The sequence below is a fragment of the Thermobia domestica genome, chromosome 5, assembly GCF_964235325.1.
Source record: "Thermobia domestica chromosome 5, izTheDome1.hap1.1, whole genome shotgun sequence".
NCBI lineage: Eukaryota > Metazoa > Arthropoda > Insecta > Zygentoma > Lepismatidae > Thermobia > Thermobia domestica.
Genome location: NC_137458.1, coordinates 216,842,437 through 216,868,055, shown reverse-complemented (window position 1 = coordinate 216,868,055; position 25,619 = coordinate 216,842,437). Strand labels below are relative to the sequence as shown.

The following is a 25,619-nucleotide window of genomic DNA, read 5'->3' as shown; positions in this document are numbered from 1 at the left end:
AAAATACCACACATTACCCCGTATTACTTCACCGACAATTTCTGATTTCTGATCAGTAAAGATAGTATTCCTGGAGACCGTAGCGAAAAATGTATTTGTTTCTTCATGGTTAGTGGTAGAAATATTTATTCTGCCCTCAAGGGAATAAATATATAAGGATGATGCTATGAAGAGCGCTAGTAATATTAAAATGAGAATACGTTGCTGATACGAATATCAACCTGAAACCAACAGCCTATATTATAGGTAAACATACACGGGCGTATCCACGAATGTATAGGGGTTTTAGCCCCTACCCCTTTAGCTCCGCGTCCATAGGATCCGTACATTCTTTGATTTATTCGAGAGAAGCAAAGCACTTTATATCGAATCTCTTTCCTTGTTTCGTTTATATTGTGTTTGCTCTTTGTTTTTCATACAATGCATGAAGAAACATACACATTTTTTGCTACGGTGCCCAGGCATATTATTTTAACTGATTAGAAAACATGAATTTGTCGGTGAAGTAATATGGGATAATGTGTGGCCTTTTATTTTTATACAATCAATTGCAGCAAGGGGCAGACAATAGTATCTTGCGAGAAACATGTATTTATTTCTTTGACACAAATTAAAATGCATCAAAGGATTTGCAATAATAATTGCAAAAGCTTCAAGAAAAAGAAGCTTTTTGAACATTACACTTCTTACATATAATACTCAATTATATATGGCCTACTACTTGTCTTTAATTTATGGAGCATGATTGCTTAGTGGTGCAGCGCTTACCTCTGGTGCGCGGGGGACTTCGGTTCGATTCCGGTAAAGTAAGCTTGTTGTGGACATCCTGTTCGTGGGTTTTGTTGGAGTATTCCCGTTTCTTCCCACTTTCTCATTCCACCAATTCTTACACCAACATTCTCGTTTTAATCATTCCCATGCCGTAAGCGTCGGTGGACCACCGATAGCCAACTAGCGACCTCTCACCAAAAATTGGTAGCCCCGCAGCGACGATCCGTGGTGGCCTCACTTCCGTTTTGAAAATTATACAACGAGCGGCAGAGACGAGACGAAATGCCAATGAACCACAAAACTACTTCCCCAAAATATGTTAAATCGCCTATATGCGTGATTTGTTTACAATAAAATAAGTCTTCAATAAAAAAAAATACCCTGGGGTAGGTGTGAAGCACCAAACCTGTGGTTACTAGGCGCGTGTTCTTCCAACTGTACCAAGGAGGCGATGCGGAAAACATCGCTTCTAGAGGGATAAATCATTGAGGACTTTTTAATTTGGTCAGTTAGTGTACTTCTTTAACAGTGTATATTCGACAATAACTGTTTGGGATAAGATAGAATGCATCCAATGTAATTTTATAACAAAATGATGCGCATCTATTTACTTTATTTCATATTTCTCACGTATTCAGTTTCTAACATTGCTATTTAAATTATTACAATTATACGCACTCATCTCAATTTTTTTCACTTTATGATATAGAGGCAGGGGTTACTCTTGACCCCTGGAGCTCACTTTAGGAACAATTTGTCAGGAAAAATATACTGTATATAACAATAACCGCATGAACACGACTGGCGAGAATTCATGTTGATCCCTTCTCGATTCTACGTTGCGAATCGAAGGAGTACGAACCAAAATGAAGGTCTAGGCTATTAACCCATCTTGGCCTATGCGTGACCAGTGTTCTGGAACTTTCCCGCCTAAACGGCGTAGTAGTGGGACGTTAAACTGAAATGTTTCATATCATTTTCTTATTTATTTAATTTAGCTCTTCCCCACAATATTTTACCATGAGTAAGATTTCAAGATAGTCCCTTTTCAAATATATATATAATAGTGCTTTGCAAAGAGGATGCATTATTTCAGTTGGAGAGAGTGAGCTTTTACATTCTAATCTTAATAAATATTTAAGCCAAAATTAGAGCATAGAAACGTTAAGTGGATAATAAAGCAGTTTCAAACCAATATTATTACTTTAATCGGAATAGTAGATTACGATTATCATGAAAAGAAATTGAGTATTCATACCCTAATCGAATTTGATTTGGCATGAAGAGACAATTAAACTAAATTAAATTAAACAATAAAATGTATTTATCCGTTGAGTTTTATTAACATGGGTTTACTAAAATATTAAGTTTTACAAAAATTACGGTTTCAACGAGGAAGTCGAAAATCGAAGAAAGGAAGGTTCAATTCCAAAATCAACATGCTGTCACTTGGCTAAGCTAATATTTTCTTTAGAGGTTAACGTAGCTGATCAATAAGACTATATGAAAGGTGGGCTTACATTGTAAAGAGGGTTCCAAAACTTTCGTAATGTATTCAAAGTTGTTTCATCGGGAAGTGAACTGGGAATCTAATGTGTCACAGACATGAGCTTCAAGGTAATCTCCCAAAATATGTTAAATTTGACTTCTTATCACTGCTAGATCAGTATTTGAATGTTTCATAATAAATTCCATGAACATTGAAGTTAAATATGAGTTATTGAAGTTAAATTGAAGTTAAAATTATGGGACTGACAGTTTGAAATGCTTACTATTCCAAGTCTGGCGGGGCTAATAATTACACAAAATCTATCTTAAATACAGCCATTATTATACACTTCATTTTCAAAAACTTGTTATAACAACTAAATCGATTTACAGATAATTATGCTTTACGTAACAGCTAATACTCATGCTATAAAATATAAAACAAGTAAACATTCAATATAAAAAATAAGAAAAGTAAGATATTACAGAATACTGTAGTTGCGATTTAATTTGATTTTAAGCAGTATATATTTTCTACATGATTGTCCAAATTGCTTCATAAAAATCCAGATTACGAATTATACTAACTTTTTAAATGAAAAATACAAGCATATATATATTCTCTCTCTCTCTCTCTCTCTCTCTATATATATATATATATATATATATATATATATACGAATAGGTATCAGCAACATGCATAATTTTCATTTTGGACTATGATTTCGGAAATTCAACTCATAAATATGTTATCATTATTAGTGATCCTCATTTTAGCGTTTTCGTATATAAATGATAGGCATAGCGAATAAATGTGACTGGGCTTTGAAACGTGACAGTTCATCTGGTTTTGTTTATTCAAGCACTTCAAAGTAGATATTTATACTTTACAAAAATGTTTCCCTATATTAATAATAATAATAATAATAATTCAAAAAAAAAAACTTTCTTTACTTAGGCTCGAACTACCACCCTTCGACTCTAGAATTTCAACTGTAATACTAAACCCACTTGACTACGGAGGCAACTTCTGAGAGAATGCGCTGTAATATTACAAATAGATTCGTTCCACGCGAAGGTTTACACTTGGACTTTTAAATAGCCATTTTCTGTCTTTTTCAGTAATTTCAACTGAAGATATTGATTAATTTTGAATATTGGAACTGTGCGTGAAGTGTGAATTGCATGTTTAACGCAGAAATACATAGCTTTATCTTCTGATCTTTACACTTTACACATATATCTTTGTGAGTGTTCCTAATACCTGTGCAGTGTATTATTTCCCTTCCAACCTTCCGCGGAATATTCGTGTAATTATTTGGCTGGCTAAGGTTTCATAACAATAAAGGATTTTAGCTTATAATTTTATTTTGCTTTGTTTTTTTCTCAAAAATCATAAATATTTATTCACTACTGCACTGCTTTGTTAAAGAAAGCACGAAGAAGCAATAATAAACTAACTAACTAACTCTATGGCCTATGGAACCAGGAGGTTCAATGCCGTGTTCACAAAAGCTCTCCACTGACTTCTATCCTTAGCTAATTGGATCCAGTTTCTACTTTGTATTCCTATTTGTGCGAGATCCATCTTAATATTGTCCCCCCATCTGCGCCTAGGTCTTCCTAATGGTCGTTTTCCGATGGGTCTTCCAGTCAAGACTTTGAAAGCGTTTCTACTTTTTTCCATTCTAACTACATGACCTGCCCACCTAAGCCTCCTAGACTTGACGACCCTAACAATGTTGGGTAAACTGTATAAATTATGTAGTTCCTCGTTATGAAGTTTCCGCCATTCCCCATTCCCGTTCCTCTTGGGTCCGAATATTCTTCTCAGGATCTTGTTCTCAAATACTTTCAGTCTATGATCTTCCCTCAGAATAAGCGACCATGTTTCGCAACCATACAAAACAACAGGCATGATTATCGTTTTATATATTTTAAGCTTCAAATTCTTCGACAGAATTCACGACGACAAGAGATTTTGAACCGAATAGTAACACGAATTCCCTGCTTTTAGTCGACATTTAATTTCTTTGTGAATATGATTTTCGTCTGTTAATATCGATCCTAAATATTCGAAAGTATCCACTTTATCAAAAGTATTATTTAATATTTTAACGCATCCACAATTTGACGTATTACGGCCCCGACGTACTTCCATGTATTTAGTTTTCTCTGCATTTACTTCTAAACCCATGTCCCTGCAAGCGTTTAATAAGATCTCTGCATTTCTTTCTACTGTTCTCCTATCATCCCCTATTAAATTTACATCATCAGCATATGCCATAACCTGGTGAATACCGTTCAACTCTAGGCCCTGTTTGCTATCTTTGATTTTCCTTATAGCATTTTCCAGAACAAAGTTAAATAATAATGGCGACAACGCATCTCCTTGTTTCAGGCCGTTTTCGACGTGAAAGCTCGTGGACAAAAATTTTCCTACCCGGACTTTACTTTGGATTCATTTAAACATATCTTAATTAATCTAATTAGCTTTCTCGGTATTCCAAGTTCTGTAAGAACGTTGTATATTGTTTCTCTCCTAACCGAGTCGTACGCCTTTCTAAAATCAATAAATAATTGATGTACCGGGGTATTGTATTCCCACTTTTTTTTCGAGTATTTGTCGAATGGTAAATATTTGGTCGATAGTTGATCAATTTCGTCTAAATCCGCACTGATAACCCCCAATAATTTCATCTGCGTATGGGGTCAGTCTTGCTAATAGAATATTTGAAAGGATTTTATAGGATGTTGACAGAAGAGAAATGCCTCGATAATTTTAGTCAGTTTTGTCGCCTTTCTTGTGAATTGGAACAATGATTGATTCTTTCCACTCTTGTGGCAATTCTTCCTTGTTCCAGATAAGGAGAATGAGTTGGTGTATCTTGAAGTAGCAATAATATACTGCAAAAACTAAGTTATTGACGAAAATATGGAAGTTAAAGTATATACAAACTTTTTTTTTTTTTTTTTTTTTTTTTTGCGGATGAAGGTACATACCTTGGTTGCTGGTCCAATAATACCATACCAAATCTTTAAATTTGGCAATTTCCAAAGTTGAAGTGTAGTCCTGTACAAAATTTAGAGGGTGGGCCAAGGTATCTCTGCCAAAATATAGAGAGGTTGTCCTAGGTCATTGATCTGGACCCATTCAAAAATTTTTGCTGACTAGACTAGATATATTCTTGCCCTTAGTACTACAGACGATGGAGCTAAACTTGGACTTGAAAGACATCGGGAGTACCACTATTTATCTCATCAACTCCTAAAATTATGAATTTGACACTAATATCCGTCGTCCCAGGTATTTATCCTCTCCTTTTATGTAAGCTCGCTTAACAAAGATAATGTTAGTTCCATACACGCAAACGTTCTTAGAAACAGTCATAAACACCATGCATGCATTTTGAATCACCGAGCCTGAAAATCGGAAAAGAAAAACGGCTTGTACTCGATTAAAGCTGGTGAGAATCTGTTTGTGCACAAAATTTGGGGGCGCTAGATGACTCTTTTCCATGCCAAAATGTGATGACTGGCACATTATTTTATTATTATTATTAAAGATATTGGAAATAATAAGTGAATGTAAATTAATGTAGTTATAACATGCTAGTCTGGTTTAGAAAATTCAAAATGCTAAGGATCAGTATATGATGTAAAGATTGCTATTAACAATTGAATTAACAAATATACAAATAGATAAATGTGTTGAATTATGATCTCGGGATCACATGTACAATCTGTATTATCAAGAGGGAAAAAGCACGGTATTTTATGAATATGTTTTTTTTTTTTTTTTTTTAATGAAAACTACCGCTTGGGGTAAATAATTCCTGAATTCACCTCTTTATCCTGACCAATTTTAGTCCCAAATAGGCTCCATTGGGAAACTTTAAACAAACAAACAAAAACATTTCATGAAAATAAATAGGTAACTTTCGGGAAAGTTTGCGCTAAACATTAAAAAAAAAAATAAATAAATAAATAAATAAATAAATAAAAAGATGAATGAATCCATTACTTTTGCTTCCGACAAAGTAACAAAAAACAATAACGACAATCTTATGAATAAAACACGTGTTTCAAAAAAACCAGGGAATTTTGCAAGAAATTTATCGAATTTCTAGTTTATCACGAAAAGTACTGAGAAACATTTTTTTTTCAGACGGAAAACTGAATAAATTTACCTTAGAACCTTACTTGCTCTAGACAGATTTCAACTCCAAACAAGAATATTGAGAATCCTCACAGAAAACATACGCAATATTACAGTCAGTTTCCTAGTGATGTAAATTTGATATACCTAAGAATTTTCCGAATAGTACTAGTATTTGAGCTAAGTAGTAATAAGTTTCTAAATTCCATTCTGAGAGCGTCCACTTCATATGGGGTCACTTCTCCCGATGTTGCATTGAAGACTTGGACGTCGACGACCCTGATATTTAAGAGTAACTATTGCTGAATTGTCACTTTTTTTTTTTTTTTTAACAATCGTCGTTGTAAGAATACAGAAGGTTGCTTGCTCTGTATCCAACGATTTTTGACGAGTACTCGCGCCGCCACCATTGATCATGTTCTAGGACCCCAGCATTATGGACTATCACACAGCATCGTAGTTTCCATTGCAGCAAGCCCCAGCGCAGGACAGGTATGGGAATTCCGTCCCACTAATGTCTGCAAGCTTTCCAGAGATCATTCAAGGTGCGCAGCCGGCGATGTTGAAGACGTCGTTTCAACAGTCCAAATGCGCAAAAATCCACTGGACTGGCATCTGAGTTTTCAAACGGAATGACACTAATTCCTAATTCCTCTGTTATTTCCTGATAAAAACGTAGTGATGTTCTAGCGGTATGACTCGAAGCCTTGTCCATACGGATCATCATCTAGTTCGCGTCCATTCCATACAATTGTGGGATGTCTCTCCGATAGATAGGTGTCAGAATGGATTCTTGGAAGTATCTTGCATTCACCTTCACGTTTATGCCCACTTTGCGTATCATCGTATCATCAACTTACCGTCATTTCCGAATCCCGTACCAACCATAAGGTCACGTGGGAAACTCTTCTTGCACTGACGAACATTGTTCCGCCCTTGCCGCCAATGTCACGGTATGTGATCACTAGCAGTGAGATGGACATACGATTCGTCCGCTGTGACAACTTTCTTCTCGCCAGGTACTTCTCATACAGTTTCCTGCAGTTCATCTTATGTTCGGTAATGTGACGCGGTAGCAGGTAATGTACACGGGCCTTCCGCATACACAACCTGAGGCGCTTGCGAATTTTGTCCAGAGTTAACGGTGCGATGTGGAATCTGTGGCCCATACGTTGCGTCGGGGGATTTTCTTGGCAAGCCAATCAACGGATACTCTTTAGCACTACGGGTGTCACTGTTTGCTGCCCTTCGCTTGGTGGTTTTCATGGGTGAATGTTGTTTATAAGAGGCCACAATAGCTTTCCCGTCGTCACCCCGAGTGGTAACCCAATCTCCCGACACGTTTGCGTACGTACAAAAACTTAGCATGGAAAAAGGATATTACGTAACCCTTCCAATACCGGCTGATTTTCGGCGCCATTTGATAACACTCGCGCACCTAGAAGGTCAGATACAACACTGCTACCACCAACAAACCCATAGTTACAGCACGCTACGATCGAAAATGGTCGGATATACAGCGAACAACCTTCTAAATAAGGCTCTGTACGTCATTGATAAAGTATATTACGTAACTGAGATTATTCGTTTAAGTATTATTTAACAGTACTTCATTTTTTTCTTTCATTTGCGTCTGTGGCAAATCTTAGCTTATGATAAAAAATGACTTACATAAAGAGCCCTGGAACGATTTATGTTAGTCTAATTGAATATTAAAAAAAAAGAAACTAATTATGAAAAAAAATTCTTACTACATTATGCATATCACAAGTATCCAACTTAGGGTTGGTTTTACCGTCTTCCACGTTGACGCATTTCAACCCTAAAAACAAAGTTTAATAAAATCGGAAAAAATTTAAGGAAGACAGACGTTTCTAGACCGAAATTCTCTTTCTCAACTTGAGTAGTTCCGACATCGTCATACAATGTTGGGTCATCTTGAAAAATCTGGTCCCTTAACGCGTGTGATCGCAAGTTCGATCCTCGGTGGGAATATTTACCTTAAACCAAAACTTAAGTAATAAGTCCGTCTGATATTACCTCGGTGCTGAAAATGGGCAATATGAGACAGACTCTAGGTTAAACTGTGTCCTGGACTGTCAACAACACTGCAAGAACTGAAGGAAGGTATTACTACTGCAATGATGAGTACATGTATCTTCTAAAATATCACCTATCTTCGTACCTCTTATATCTCTAAACACACAGTATGTTGTAACTCGACAAATCATTTATGCGAACTTTGTATCTTGACTTCTATCCCTACTAAGACGATAGTATGTGTATATAAGGAATGACACGTATCCTTATTATCAATAATAACTGGGTGATTGAAACACATACGCTGTAGATACCATTCAGAACTACGTAGCTGATATTCAGCGAATGTGTTACTAGGAACATAGGAAGGTACGTACAGATACTTTTGAAGTAGAAGCGGTAAGTATTAATTTCCGTAAACCATGAATACCTAAGACAAATTTTTTTGCAGAAATAGCTGATTTTGTAACTCATGATCCGAAAAGTTTTTCGGAATAAATGTTAAAACATCTAAATCCAAATAATTTAATTACCTAACTGTTTAAATGTTTATTAAGAAAACGTTTCAATAAATAAATGCTTCGCAATACGTTTTCTGTTTCTTTTTAAAGTTAAATGTTTCGACGATTAAACGTTTAATAGGTGGCACTATCTACTGTGATTTAGCTCACAACAGGGAGGGCCGAAGAATCCACATTGCGTTTGGTTACAAAATACTGATGTTATAAATATCAAGAATGACTTAATTTCCGTTTGAGGCTACAAAATATATTCACCTGAAAACAGCTGATTTCCATGAGCAAGCACAACTATAATTAAAATAAAACTACTACTTCAATTTTATGGAACTCTCTTTATTTTGTTGTCGCGTAAATAACACAATCCTTCTCCAAACTTAACATCAATTATCACATCGTGTATTTTATTTTTCCAACTTACAACACACAGCCGCAGCCAATAAATTTCATTTCTGAAAACAATACTAGCTAAAGAAGGTTCAACTATCTGGAATGCTAATTCGGTATCACATACTGGAAACTAAGAAAGAAGGTAATTTCCCTTCTATCTTCTACAAACTTCGGGTTACAACTGTACCACATGCTAATACCTAAAGTTTTGAAAACATATAAAGCATTATTTGCGGATCAACTATAATAATGACAGCCTCAGGAGGAAAATATTGCTAATGTAACTCATAATCTTAAACAACATACAACTCACACATCTCCATCACACTATTTCCAAAATTAATAAATACAATAAAAGCAAATATCAATCCATACTTTCAATATATTGCTTATATATAATCAGCTTTATGTTCTTTGTTAGTTATACTCTTCACTGTGAGTCTTGTTTTATGACAACACATCCGCACTTCGATTTAAATTGTTGTACTTGGTAAACAGTCGTTTGAATGTTAAAATATATAAAACAGTTACTGATAAATGTAAAAACAACAGTGACTTAAAAGTATTTCCTTTTAACTTTTTTATGAGCACTATATGGCTGACCTTGGTGAATAACTAGGTAAGTCGCTTTGTGTGTTTGTATGTGAAAAATAAAATATTTTCACTATAAACATTATCCTAAGTCCTTCTTCCATCTAAGAATAAAATAGTATGTGGGTTGGAAAAAACTGGAAAACGATTATGTATACTGAGATTTCGAATTTTACATACGATTTATTATTACAGGAGTTAACAAGAAATTTAAACAAATTGCTGAGAACTGAAACCTCTCTTTTGTAAAATTTTGTTTTCAGCACTTTCCTTGTTATTCACGGAGACCAGATATATTTCGTTTTTATATGCACTTAGTCCTGTATAACTGTTTCCAATTAGGTGAATTCTCTTAGATCAAACTTCTTTTCATCAAGGGTTTCCGGATGAACTGACTTATTAAGACCACAATGACTCCTACTTAATTACGAATCGTATTAGGATTTCACCTAAAATTACACAGAAATTACACTAAAATCAATCATTCATTCAAAAATTGCTGGGCGAAAAAAATATTGACGAATAAAATTTACATCCAATCCTCAGGACAGCGATATAGTTTTATTTAATAGCTTTCCGAAAATCAGAAAATTTACTGGTGTTCTGTGAAACAGTACTAGGGAATAATTACAAAAATCTCGCTAAGAAGTGTCTGAGAAGAATTATTATGAAGATAATAACAATAAATCTTATGTCCAAAGAAAGGATAAGCAAGAATAACAGAATGCTTCTCTGTTTATGGTAATGACGAAAATAAAAGAATTCAATAAGGAATAATAATAAATATTCATGAACGTTCTCACCTCGGCAAAAATGAATCCTAGTATTTTTTGTCTTGAACAAAAGTTCGAAAATGATAGTACAATAATCAGCTTGTCCCTACAATACTGTAGTTCTTCCTCAAAAATTTGGTTGGCTTTTTAAATTGTTCTTTCATTAAGATTTTAGGATATTTGATACATATAAAAACAAGGAAGAAAGAAAAAAAAATTCACACACCACTGCATCAGATAGACAAGATCTCTAATAATCGACATTTATAACTTTAGGAAATCATACCGCATTGATGCAAGGAAAAAAAAGTACCGTATTTAAGTTCTGCTTCATGTCAACGCGTTAAAGAAAACAATGTTAACTGTCTTAATCAATATAGATTACATCTCGAATATATACGTATATATAAAGAAATTTACGAATTGTACAATTTCAATTATACAATACGTGGTACTAACTTTAATAAATTATAAACAATTGAAATTGCTGGCAGAAGACACTTAATAAAAAGATCAAAGGTAGGTAATATTAATAGGTATATTATTTCTTTTCAATTCAGTGCTGCAAAAATTCTGATTAGACAATTTTACACTCTTCTATGTTGGACACTTTAAGAAAACTAAACAAAAGACTATTTTGAATATCATTGTCTATCGAACAGTTTTTGAAGGATCATACATGTCCAATTTACAAAGTATTACTGTATACAAAAATTTAGGACATCAAACTAACTTAAAAGTGACAAAAGTCTATAAATATACTATCAAATAAAATAAATATTTTTTTCATCAACTGAAAGACTACATTGAAATTCCGAAAGAAAATAACGAATTCAATACTTTGATGCTTTCAGTAAAAGGAAATACTTGACGCAATTTGAAGTACTTTCTGTATACAAAATACGAGATGCAGCTACAGTAAAATTGTGACCTGTATTTCTAAGTTTTCGAATACAAATACATTATAGATGTTCTAAAGATACAAATGTTTACAGTTAAAATACATATAACAGATGCAGTTTTGACATATACCCATTGGAAAAGGTTTTATGGAGGTCAATAGATGGATATTCATTAACAGTAAGATGCAGAGTATACTTAATGGCATGTGCGTATTTCGAAAGTTATTGTCAATGAATACTTATTCAGTCTACAGTCAGTTTACCACTGGTTCACTTAATAGTCTCCATCCGTAGCCAAATATATATTACTTATCTATCTATCAGGAAAGATCTCATTTCTGGAAAAAATTTAATCCTGTTTATTGAAAGGCTTCAAAGTAAGAGAAAGAAAGGGAGTATATACAGTATACTACGTAAATATTAGACTCAATAGGTCCGCCTACGCAAGAAGTATGTACTGTTATTTGAAGTGTATACCTTGTGCAGCCACACAGGTCTGCCGAGTGTTGTGTCTACACGTGAACAGCATCATGATCAGTATAACGAGAAAACTCTGCCAAACAATGTCAGGGTGTCGTTTACTATTTGGCCCTGTCGAACTACAAAGCATAATCTGAGAATTTAAGATCGGGGCTACCAGTTGGACATTCGTCTAATGTGTTAGCTCAGGACTATGTTCCCGGAGCCATTTTCAAATTATTTTATGATATTCAGACATTGAATATTAACAAATCATCATATATACTACAGCTCCTGTAGACCTCAGGCAACACAGCGCTAAATCTCATGAGAAAAAGCGGGTTAGGACGAAGAAAATTGTATCAGAACTTTATACTAGGTTACATATATTGAAATCTGGACCCTGAAATAGTCCAAGGGGAAGGGGCTAGACAGTTCATGTATCAGTTTGACTATTGTAAAGTTAATCACCATAAGTATTACTGTATTCAGTATAAATTCAAATACCAACTGGAGGTTACGGTGCAACCTCTCCCTTCCCCACATTACACACACACGCTGATCCGCTTTATATATTCACACATCATCATATACATAATTTAACAATTTCACACTACAACATAAACTGCATATCGTTTTCAAGGTTATATAACGTTATGTTATTAGGTCCATGAAAGATAACTTTGAGTCACAATTTTTAGAAAAATGGCGGTAATGAAACTTAAAAGAAAAATAAATAAAAAAAAAAAAATAAAAAAAAATGGAACGTGCCAATATACTATTACATGGATATACTGTTAAAAGGTTCAGAAAGAGTTAAGTTTACATGTAAAATTTGTGCAGTACAAGATGATGAAACGAAAATTCTGCATCTCTTTTATCACATTATCATATCTCAAAAACAAATAAAACTAACTTTCTGCACTAATGAAGTAGTCATAAAAGTAATAAGCTTTGGACAGTGAATTCTCAGAACAAATATTCACAAGTTCTTACCTTGTATAGCAGTGGTGAATTACCAAATCATATTTTCGGGGTACTGCTTTTTGCATTACACTTCTCACCGTCTCCTATGTATAATAGAGGGTTGATCAGTCGTTTTTGCCCTCGTATAGAAATATTGTAGCTAGTCAGATTAAATTTATGTACGAAATGACTCAACGTAACATGGAACTAATTATGAACTTTTATGATTCTATGTTCAAAACTGTTGAAGATCTGGTGTCTAGAAGTAGTGAAAGTGTCAAACTGTGAAAAGTGGAACATCGAGAAGTTTCTACATCTGAAAGGGATGAAAGCCAAGGAGATCTATGCCATCCTTAAGCACTATTAAAATATGGAAGAGAGAGATGAAATTGTAGACACTTGAGTTTGGAGGACAAACCGAGAGATGAGAGAACTTGTTCAACGACTTCTGGAATTGCAAGGGTGTTATTCTTACTGATTATTACCTAACCTACGGACATAGTAAAACTGGTACATATTACATGGAGTCTGCTGGAAAAAATTCGTGTTCCCCTGAAGGTAAAGCTGTTCGCCTCTTAGTGGATAATGCTTCCGTCTATAAAGTCCAGAAAACCATGAATCTTGTTCAAAGCCTAAGCTATATATTACTGCCCCATGCACCATATTCTCCTGACCCCGCGCTATCAGACATCTGGTTTCCCAAATGAAGCCATCATTGAAGAGAAGGCATTTTTCTTTAGATGCAGAGATCATTTCCAAATAGAGCACTGGTTTTCCCTCACTCTGACACGTTCTACAAAGAAGGATTGTGTGTGGAAGCTGAAAGACCGGTTGCAGAAGTATGATATTTTGCACAATGACTATGTGGAAAAGGGCTAATAATAAGTGTAAATTTCATCCTTCTACCTCAACCCCTTAATAGTAAGGGCAAAAACGTATTGATCAAGCCTCGTATAGATTATTTATATCTAAACCCTTTCCATACACATCTGCGAAGAGCTTTGTGAGATTCCAAACGCATAAACAATTTACTTCATTAATACAGAAATATCAGGTTTCGAAGTTCTCAACAATATAGAACGAACTTCGAAACCTGATTATTATATTATTATTTATGTCAATAATATTCATATACGCTGCAAATTGTACATTATGAGTATTCATATAAGCTGTACATTGTATATTATAACAATTCTTTTTTCAATAATTAATATTCCAAGGAGATAAAGAATTACTTATCTACATACAAAAATACCAATCAAATTTATTACAATTCCATTTATTTACAAAAATTTATATGACGTACTCTGTACAGCATTTATGCTGACATGTCTTTGAAGTAGTAATATAAAGAATTAATGTATGAACACAATCTGCTGTTGAATATAACAACATACTTTGGAATATGGAAGGCTTTATTCTTTTAAATACCAACCTTTGTTACACAATAGCTTTCCAAGTATTATATTACTTGTTTTCTGATTCAAATCACTGAATCAAGAAGAACCTAAACAGTAACACACCCAGACTTTTTCTTTTCAAAGGCGACTTCGGCTCTCCCAATTAGAAAGGCTACATTCATACATTTATTGAACTATGCAGTGTAGATGCAAAATAGGTAAAAATGTAGGTAAAGTTGAAGTTAGTCATTCTGTCTTAGTTGTTATTGTAAGTAAGTGTAAAATTCCTTTTGCACGAAAAGTATGATGTGTGATCCAAACCAATTAGCTCCCAACAGTAATCAAATTATGATCATCATCGCTGGAAGATGAAAATGCCAATAACATAGCCACAATGAGCTCTAAAACTTAGAATATATAAACGTTCTGATTTGCAAAACAACGCCTGAATTGAAAATTTAATTAAAGTTGCAGCTTCTCGAGTTTTCCATTGAACATAAGCTACAGGATTACTCTAAAATCTAACCTGGATAAAAGGCGGGATTTTTTAAACATGTATTTGTCCAATTATTATTATTTGTATACATTTGAATCCAATAATATGTACATTAAAAATTTAGAAAGATAATTCCTAATTCCCGGAGACTTGTATCTAGTCAAAACCTTCCCATGAAAATTCCTTGTGACACCAATGGACCTAAATTTGCCAATAATATATCACACACAACCGCAAAATATTAGATTTTAAAAATTACAATAATATAACGTTTGTATTGTTTTAACCTTCAGACAGTTTACACGGCCATTGGGTTTCCTGTTGTCATACAAAGGGTGGAAATGACACTCATAACTTCTTGTATTCTGAATATAACGTGTTCTTTATAGCTGCACTCATAACGTTTTAAGCATTTTTTCTCCTGTAAGACTCCAATAGTTTAAGTGACATCAAATTCTCGTCACCTCCATATGGACTAGGAGATTGCTCAAGTAGCTTGTTTTCATTTTAATTGTTACTGCTTAGTCTGTACTGTGAAGTGGTAACTGAATTTCTTTTATGATTATATTACTTACCAGTAACGTTAATAAGTTAAAGTGCTATATTCTGTTCCTTTCTCATTTCACAATTACAGATTTTCCTCGTTCAAAGGATTGTCAGATGAAGACCAAAGTGGAAAGTTTTTCAGCGAGAGGACTATATCCGAAGAATGTATCTTATTGATTTATACTGCCTAATGCCTCGCACCCAACGATTATTAGTAACTTGGACTGCCATTTGATGGCAGCATGGACAAAAGCGGTCAAATCCACATCGCCTCAGTTCATTTCCAACAGTGGACATAATGAAAATCGATCAGCAAGGGCACGATTTAGTTCCTCTGGGGCATTAGTCGTACAGATTCACACATGCTTAATAGCAGTGTGTAGACATCATTTATCAGCACCGGAAACCGTGTAGAACTCGGATTGAACACTGAATTTGAAGGGTTGAAGATTGGAAATACGGGCTCACATCAACAACCAGTTCTAGAGGGAAAGTAATGGTAAAAGCTGCAGCCACATTACCCGAGTGAAGAACCTGATATAAGTAAACAGGAGTATTACGTTCACAGAAATGAAGACGCCACGGTACTCGTCCAGAGAGCTCTGCAGCATATCCTGCACAAGCATCTGTAAGCTGGGAAAGGTGTAGTGCAGATAGGCTCCCCACGGTCTTATCAAAGGCAACAATGTGTGGGCGTGAGAAGCGACCTCCTACAATGCGAAAATTATTATCCTGTCGGGTTTTATGACCAAGTTAGCGACTGGTGACCAAATATGGCTTCACTATCACAAAGACAAGTCAGAATTCAAATCCATGCAATGGGAACATCAGAGCAGCCCAACACCGAAGTTCCGGACAAATCCTCAACACGTAAGCACATGGTACTATCTTTTGTGACACGGGCATCATATTCATCGACTATCTCGAATCTTGGATTTCCATTACTAGTACAACATATGTGACGAGTCTCCGGAAATTGCGTCGCGCCCTTCCAAAGAAACACCCAGGGAAATAGACAAGAGGTTTTTCTCAACACTCAATGTGTGTTTCAGTACCAGCTGGGAAACAAACTCCCCAAATGACAAGATGGTCCCCAAGGTGATGCCACACTTAACTAACTTTCCCCGACTATAATCTATTTTGTAGTTTTGAAGAAACTTATGCGGCCATCACTTCGTCGAATTCGAAGATCTGCAAATAGCTTACCAAAAGTGGATTTGTAGCATTACACACAAACTGCTTCCGGGAGTGCCTGAATAGGATGCCACCCACGGTGGTGTAAGTCTATTCAGTTGAAGGAAGGCTATTTAGAGAAAGCGGATGTACATCATATTTTTGTGTTAAAAAAAATGTAAGATAATATGATGCAGCCCTCGTATTATGAGCACGAAGCATTGTTAAAGTTAAATGTTCAGGAAAGAAATCCATGAATAATAATAATAAAACTATTTTATTTAGGACAAGTAAACTAATTATTAAAATATATTGTTACTTGGGAAATATTAGCTGATTACCTTATGCAATTTCAACTTTATGTCATTTCTTTCTTTCTTTCTTTCTTTTTTTAAAGTGAAGTTGTTTATCCTCATTATCATTCTACAAAACGTTACCCTGCGAGAATTAGATACAATTCGTTAGGCTTGATTCTGAGTTTCATGACTTACTAAGCATGATTTGTTAGCAAATAGCAGAGGAACTACAATTTGCCGTTAATTTCATTACAACTCCTTTGTTCCACTTATCGAATTTACAATATTGAAACATTATATTTGTAATTTCGAACTAATCAACTTGTACACAAATAAGCAAAATTATGTAGTAGATCAGAAAATATAAAAATGTTTCCAAACATTCACACCCTGTGTTATTTTAGCTAATATTATTACACTACATCCATATTTAGTTTAGAACTGGTTCAAAATATAATCGTTGCATATACAATCGGATCAAAAACTATACTTACGTTTTTTAACGCCATTTTATCCCTATTAAGGCTATTTCTGAATGGACTCGTGTTTAGTACTCTTTCTTTGTTCTTGTCCATAGCATATTTGATGAATCGTCGGGTACTCAAGGTTAAATGTCTATGTAAATGCCTTGAATAAGTTCTTGTTCACAATTATTTTGCAACGTTCACGAATACCTTTTATTCTGATTCTACAGGGTGATCCATAAATCTTAGTACAGTGGATTATTTTGGAAACAAACATGATTAAAGCAAATCTGACTAGCGGACGGGTAAAGGAGCTACCGAATTGATGCATGCGTGGTGAACGGCGGCCATCTTGGATCCAGGATATTTTTTTCAAATAGGAAGGTAGGCATGGTAGGCTGTATATTATGTATATAGCCATAACGAGACTTTTTCTGTCGTTATTCCAACTTTATTCTTTACGTGGTATTGATATTAAGTGGAAATAAAATAATTAATATGTTTGTAATTTTTAGAATGAATAATCATAGGCCAAAATCTTGAGCGTAAGGTATATTTATTGCTTCTTTCACGTCCATAAAGCCTTCCTATAATCATCTGGAAACCGACGTAAATGTAAGCGAATTTCCTTTCCATATGCAAGAAATCAAGTCATGATTTTCGTTTGGGCAGTTAATGAATGCGCAAACTATTTCGTTTATGTTAAAAGATATACAAGTTTAGTCAACTATTCTGCAGAATAATATAAGCTAAATAATATGCAGTATTGCAGAATCTCACTAATTTTGTTCTATAACCAAGAAGTAAATCCGAAGAATTTATACCAGTTTACATATAATTGAATCTTAGCTTAATATTCACGGTACCTTAGCAGAAAAAAAAAAGTATAATTTGGGTTGGTCACATAAATTGCTTCCTGAACCATTGTAGAGATGGGTTTTATTTTCTGCCTTCTTCTCATCCAAATACTACTAACTGGCACTACTGAAACGAAAACCAGAGTAGTAAAGGTATGGCCACATCATTCTTTTTAGGTGCCAAGATCATTTACAAAAAAACTTTCATCGCCTGTGGGCTGCATTGTTCTGTTCCTAATAGGGAAGCATCCCTTTAAATATATTGCTTTTAGTGAGCCTCTGGAATGTTATTTTATATTACATCCTATGTCCTTAGTGTTACACTTTTGTGTATTTAAGTGCTCATTTCTTTCTAAAGTAAGATAAAAATTAGAATGTGTTGGTGGTCTGACATTGAACGTGATTCTCACGCTTACTGTCTGGTATATTAAGCACTACGCTACACAGTCCTCTACTAAAAACCAGTCACACCTCTTCATTCCTGAGACAGATCAAATTAGCTGTTGGGAATATTGGCTTGTTGACTGCATTTTCCCAACACATATTTATTCATAAAGTTCACACTCGAGTAATCAAAAATAACCACTGGGTCTATCCAAGCAAAACAATGTCAATAATGGTACAGATCACATGATTTAAGACAGACGATTGCCCTCTGTAGTGAAACTGTATTGGTTTGTCTAGAGACGAACTAGACAGCCGAAATATTAATGAAGCTTACTTGGTAAGCTTACCTGATACCCTGTAAACATCGATTCCATTAACCAGGATTGTAATTAATCCGTTAAAAGAATGAATGATTAAACTGATCACTTAAAATTTTATTACTTTTTATTGATAATCGTTAAAATAATTGTCACAATTAAAAGAATAATCGTTATTTTTTTCTCGAAAATTACGTGAAATTAACATTTTCTAAGTAATTCTGCAATTTATTTCAAAAACTTCATAGTGGTTTCACAACTGTAATTTGCCTTATATACCAGACCTTCCCCAAGTAAACACTGTAACCTGAACTTGTTCCTAATTTGGGTCAAAGTCCTCTCTGAGCTCTTCAGGACGAGAATAACAAATATTTTTGATGATTACTCATTTTCTCTCGTATTAGAAGCACAAAATGTGGTTCAACCGTCATTGAGGGTTGTTTAAGATTTGCTCCCTTCCATATTTATATCCTCTGCAATGTAGCGGTAACGTATATTTTTAAAATATTGTCGACAATCTCGGTCGGTTACCTCTGGCTAGATGAATATCATTGCTATCTGCTTAGAAAAAGGTAACAAGAAGAAGAAAGAAGAAAAAAAAACACGTGTCAAATTCACTAACATTGAGAATATTTTCTCTCCCTTGTTTTAACTAGGAACACAGAAATACACTAACCAGTTAAAACTTATGAAGATAGTTTTTAAACGAAGTCGTTGGGAGTCATGGGGCATAACAGAAATGCTCGACATATGGTGATAGGAATCTCGCTTGTGCGTAGAATGAGGAAGGTCAACGATTTATCACAGTTTGACAGGGGCCAGCTAGGAACAAGCATTTCGGAAATAGTGCGACTTGTCGGATGTTCACGAGCTTCTGTGGATAATGTCTTACAAAGATGGGGAAAGTACGATGAAACCAGCAACATACCACAAGTGGGGCGGCCCATCTCACTCATTAAAAAATGTCGGAAGTCGTAGACTGTCGAGGTTGGTACAACAGGTTAGAACGCAAACTGTGGCACAATTAACAGACTTAGCAGTAGACAAAGCATGAGTGTGTTCACTGTACACTATTAGACATGGGCCTCGGCACCCAATGTCCCACACGTGTACTAATGTACGGCATCATCGATTACAACTGAAATGGCACGTACCCACCATCATTGGACTTCCGAGGAATGACACAATGTCGAATAGTCCGATGAATCACAATACTGCCTGAGACGTGGACACTAGGACGACGAATAGGCTCGTGATAGCTCCATTATGATTTGAGGAACCTTCACGTGGTCATATCATCCGCCAATAGTGTGTGTATCTGGGAGGAGAAGGGGATCATGACGGCTCCTAGATCGGCAGGTCACTGCTAATCATGTATACTCATATTTCCAACAGGCAATGGCATCGTGCAGATGGACGATCCTTGTCATAAGGTCAACGTTATGCTGCAGTGGTTCGAAGAGCACAATGGTGAAATTTCAATTGCTGCAATGGTCCCCAATTTCACGACCACCTTTGGGATGTCATTGAACGTACAGATGTGGTGCCCCATGTCTCTCTAGGCACCTACAAAGGCTTCCGCTTTTATGCAAAATCGCATTGCTGCTTTCATTTGAGACAGAGGAGGACATACCTGTTATTAAGCAGGTGATCATAATGTTTTGGCTGATCAGAATATATATGAATAAGTTCATAAATGAGTGTAACGATGTTTGTCCTCCAACTTCTCTTAAACCACAGGATCGATTTCGATAACTTTTGGTATTTGACTTGACCCTTGCCTATCTTACGGTTAGGTTTGTTTTATCATGTTACTTTGATTAAAATACATCTCCTAAGGAGGAGGGGGGAGCGGGGATTTAAATTTTATGCGAAAAAAATAAGTTTTCTTGCGAATAATCCCAGGATTGTATTCAGATTTTTTAAAAAAAGGAAATTCCCACATGTTTTGAATACAACTCAGAACATATATTTAAGAATAAATTTTATACTTAACGAAATAAACTCGATATGGAAGTATCACACGATAAGACTTATTTTGTTTACTTGCTACTGTATTTAATTAACTTAGGGAATGGAGCACATTACCTATGCTTTTGCACATTACCATTTAGTCCAGATGCCAAATGGTTTTGATTGATCAACGAAAGTGACAATTCATCAACAGACAATTACCCACAGCACCCAGTATCTGTATGCAACGTATTACAGGTTAACGATTACACTCAACACCAGAGTTCTAATAACATGCATATTGAACTGAAATGTTTCGGTTTCGGTGGTATAAGAGCTAATTTTCAACGATAACTTCGTATTACAGCGTACTACATAATTTTCTAGTGCTCCCTTGAAACTTTTTTTTTTTTTTTTTAAATCAGTGTAACGCTCTTTATACTTTTTATTGCATATATAATGTTTTTATCCATATCCTAAAGTCAAATACACTGGTATTGGAGTCGAGACGACAGCGTTGAGCTCTCATAGATGATGCGAGAAAGAAGCGCTATGCACGGAGTCGACAGTTTTATAACGTTGCTTCTGAGTCAATCCATTCTAAGTGATCAAGCATGTGCAGCTCGACCATCTCCAAAAAATCTAATTTTGTTCATGAATGTTTATCCCATATCAGAGTACTTCAAAACCACAATTAATTATTTTTTACAACATCCCATGGCGACACAGGGGCTGGCGCCATTTTGCGTTTTTTCGATTTTAGGAGTTTACGTTGTTTTGAATATCTCAGCGTGCATTTGTCCTATCAAATTGAAAATTGCTGGACGTCTCCAACTCGTGCAGAGCTAAAACTTTGATCTCTTAACATTTTTGCCTAAAACCATTTGAAGGAGGTGAAATCAGGGTCTGGAACATTTTTGGACATTGAAAACATGTTTGGGAAGAGGAAACAACTGACGTAGAGGTCTGAATTTGTGTATGCATGTAGTCCGGGGACATAAGTTAATACACAAAAATTTACAAACCTGTAGCAGCTCTCAAAGGCCTAAAAACAATCGTAACGTTGGAGAATTATGCCAATTTAGCATATTTCACTGTTCAATATAATGTCTCCAATGGGCCTAGACAGAAAAAACTGAAATTTTGGAAATAGTTAGTCCTTTAGTATACCATAACACACAACAAAGCGCGTTTTGTGTTTTTGAGCAGAAGGGGGTCAAAGTATTAAGTAATGACGTCATACTCTAGGAGGTGTTTTGTTCATAAAATCTACTGGAAATTTGCCAGTGTTTACAGCGAGTAAGTATTCATTGACTTGAGAATGTAGATCAAAAGAATGGACAACAGTCTCCTGCATGAGTTGACAGCTAAAACAAGAATAAACATGATTGAGTATCATTGATATAGCAAGCAGCAAGAGCAAAGAATACTTACGGACTTTTTTTTTTTTTTTTAAATCAAGGGTGCATTTTGACTTTCCAGTGCTGCTGTGGGTCTGATAAGACAGTGTTACAACTAGAGGAAAGCAACAAGCTCGAGAGCCTTGACTGGACTAACCCTTCATCCTACTTTATTTTACTTCACAACAAATTTCCATAGATTTTATGAACAAAACACCTCCTAGAGTATGACGTCATTACTTAATACTTTGATCCCTTTCTGCTCAAAAACACAAAACGCGCTTTGTCGTGTGTTATGGTATACTAAAGGACTAACTATTCCCAAAATTTCAGATTTTCTATCTAAGCCCATTGGAGATATTGGACAGTGAAATATGATAAGTTGGCATAATTCCCCAACTTTACGATTTTTTTCCAGACCTTTGGGAGCAGCTACAGGTTTGTAAATTTTTGTATAATAACTTATGACCCCGGACTACATGCACACACAAATTCACATCTACGTCAGTTGTTTCCTCTTCCCAAACATGTTTTCAATGTCCAAAAATGTTGCAGACCCTGATTTCACCCCCTTCAAATGGTTTTAGGCAAAAATGTTAAGAGATCAAAGTTTTAGCTCTGCACGAGTTGGAGACGTCCTAGTTCTTTGGAGCACTTTTCAGTTTGGTAGGACAAATACTTGCTGAGATATTCAAAATCGAAAAAACGCAAAATGGTGCCAGCCCCTGTGTCGCCATGGGATGTTGTAAAAAATAATTGTGATTTTGAAATACCCAGATATAGGATAAACATTCATGAAAAATTTAAGTGTTTTGTAAAGGTCGAGCAGCAATTTTTCTTTTTTCTCCATAACTCTGCATGGATTGACCCTTCTGCAACATCGGAGCTTCACGGCATTTCTAAACCACTGATTACAGGTTAAAATCTGATAATGGCGAAGATATTATGGCAGCAACTTACAAATACATTGCGATTGGTTGAAGCGCACATGATACAGTTTCCTCTCTCACACACAATCTCATTTGTTAAGAGTTCAATTCTGGTCGCTTCGACTCTTATTTTCACGAAAAAAAAAAAATGTATTAACTAAATATTCGCACAACTGTTGCTTAAATAAATATATTTCTTGCTTGTTTAAAGTTACTGTACTTTACTCAATAGAAGTTAAGGAATATGCTAGTCGAGATTTCTCTTAATGGTGGAACTCAAAGCCTGTCATTCAGATTTTAACATACATCTCCTTCAAGTAAAAGTAAAAACGTGTCATATCACTACTATATATTTTTTCCACGGACGGTAATGAAGTATTCTTGGTACCTAGAAATGATTCCTTACTTTGATAAGAACTTAGTTCTTAAGATTAATTGCAGCCAAGTAACTAATTCATTAAAAATTCATTTGTTGTTCTTATTTGGATCATAGATCTATTAGAAATTCGTTAGAAATATATATATATATGTATCAAACATTAACTCTTCACGAAAAGACACGTAACTTTTAATACAGATTCGACGTATGTTTATGAAACAACTGCTTTGTTCAAGAGGTTATTATACATCACATGCTACATTATTTACAAGATCCTCGTTTTTTCCGTTTCTTGTTACAATTTACTCACAAAAATATCTTCAGTTATTAGATGACAATAAGACATGTGTTTTAGTTACTTACCTCGTTTATCGTTTTCTGCTATCGTGTTCAGTTAGAGTTCATTTACTAACATGTTGAAGTCACTTTTATGCACTACACAACATTATGTGTTGAACACTCAAGACATTAACCATGCTTTATGCTTTATTACGTGGGAGAGAAAACAAAAAAAAGTTTACCACCTCAGCAATTGTTAGTGTAGTACAGGATTCTTACTTAAGTAAGAAAGGTGATTCAAAACAAGTGCCAAATACTTTCACAAAGCACTCTGATTAAGTCCAAGCAACCCCGTTCACACATTACAAATTATACAGAAAACAATAAAAACAACAATAATAATAAAAAATATTATTGAGAATTTTCAACATTCCAATCATCTTCGGACAAAGAAAATACACACACACACACACACATTCATGTTCAACTTTTGCAAGGGCAAAAATCTATTGTACACCACTACCTGTCACACACACATCTAATGTGTCACGTTACTATCACTACTAGTCTAAGTCAATTTTTGAACAATGCACTTTCGACTCTTTCATTTTATTTAGCGATGCTATGAGGTCATCCATACATATAGGCCTCAACGCGTCATGGAAAACTTCTTCCGTATTTGAAGTACTACAACCTGACCCATCTCTGTAAAGAAAACACGAAAAATTTGCGTAAACAGTTTTATTAATTGTCTGTGAAGAAGAAAAAAAGTAAATGAATACTTAAAACACGTAGTACAATCCATACTGAAATTATTCTTTAAAAATTTCATAGGAAAACGATGAACATTTGCTCTTGCTTACTGCATACAGAGGGGAGCTTTTGAAACTTTTTTTTTTATTTTTTTTTTATTTTTATTTTATTTATTTATTTATTTTTTTTGGTATTAGTCATTTCTCCAACTTCAATGTTCTTTCTGTTTATTTTTACTCCTTGTTTAGAACTTTATAAGACTATAAATTCTAAAAGCAATAGAAAGATATTATTTGTGGCAATGGAACTAATGCAACATTTAAGCTGTGCTAACTTTCACTCCTTCTATGCAAAATGCGGAAATGAATTAATCTTTATATAAAATCTTGTCATCGTCTTCTTTTTTTCAAAAATATTCTTGAACTCTCAATTTTGGGAAATTCTCATCAGCTGACAATACTTGTTGGAAAAGCGTCAACATCAGTTAACTTTGCTTCCACTATGTCTATTAATTACTTCAAAGTAATGACAATGCACTTCAACAGTATCAGTAAATATACTTGCAAAAACTACGGTCATTAATTATATGAACAGAAAGCCTCTTTCTGCATGTTGTATTAACAAACTAACAAAGTAAAAATTCCAAAATCAACTTTTACAGGAAGTCGCAAAATGGAGGTGGAAATTTATTATTTTTATTTTTTTCACAGTACACACATATAAATAAACCAAAATTTATGTAAATGCAAGAAAGGTAAGTAATAACCAGTGTTGCAGTAGACAAAGACCATGCTGTTAAAGATAAAGTGGTGTCACTTGCAAACGAATACTTATACAACTTGTAGCCACATTTCAATAGATTTACATTCTGCTATCCACGTATGATAGTTATATTTTGATTCAAAGGAATTTTTATACAATTCTCCTTACGCC

At 34.8% G+C, this 25,619-nt stretch overlaps 1 protein-coding gene across 1 annotated transcript in view; it reads right to left on the bottom strand.

The window, feature by feature from the left end:
- Nucleotides 1–9,291: 9,291 nt before the first annotated feature.
- Nucleotides 9,292–25,619, bottom strand: part of LOC145686403 (outer mitochondrial transmembrane helix translocase-like) — a 67,899-nt gene continuing 51,571 nt past the window's right edge. The window contains exon 7 of the mRNA XM_081759689.1: nt 9,292–24,638. Coding sequence (XP_081615815.1) covers nt 24,497–24,638 — 142 coding nt within the window. The 3' untranslated portion in view covers nt 9,292–24,496. The remainder of the gene's footprint in view (nt 24,639–25,619) is intronic.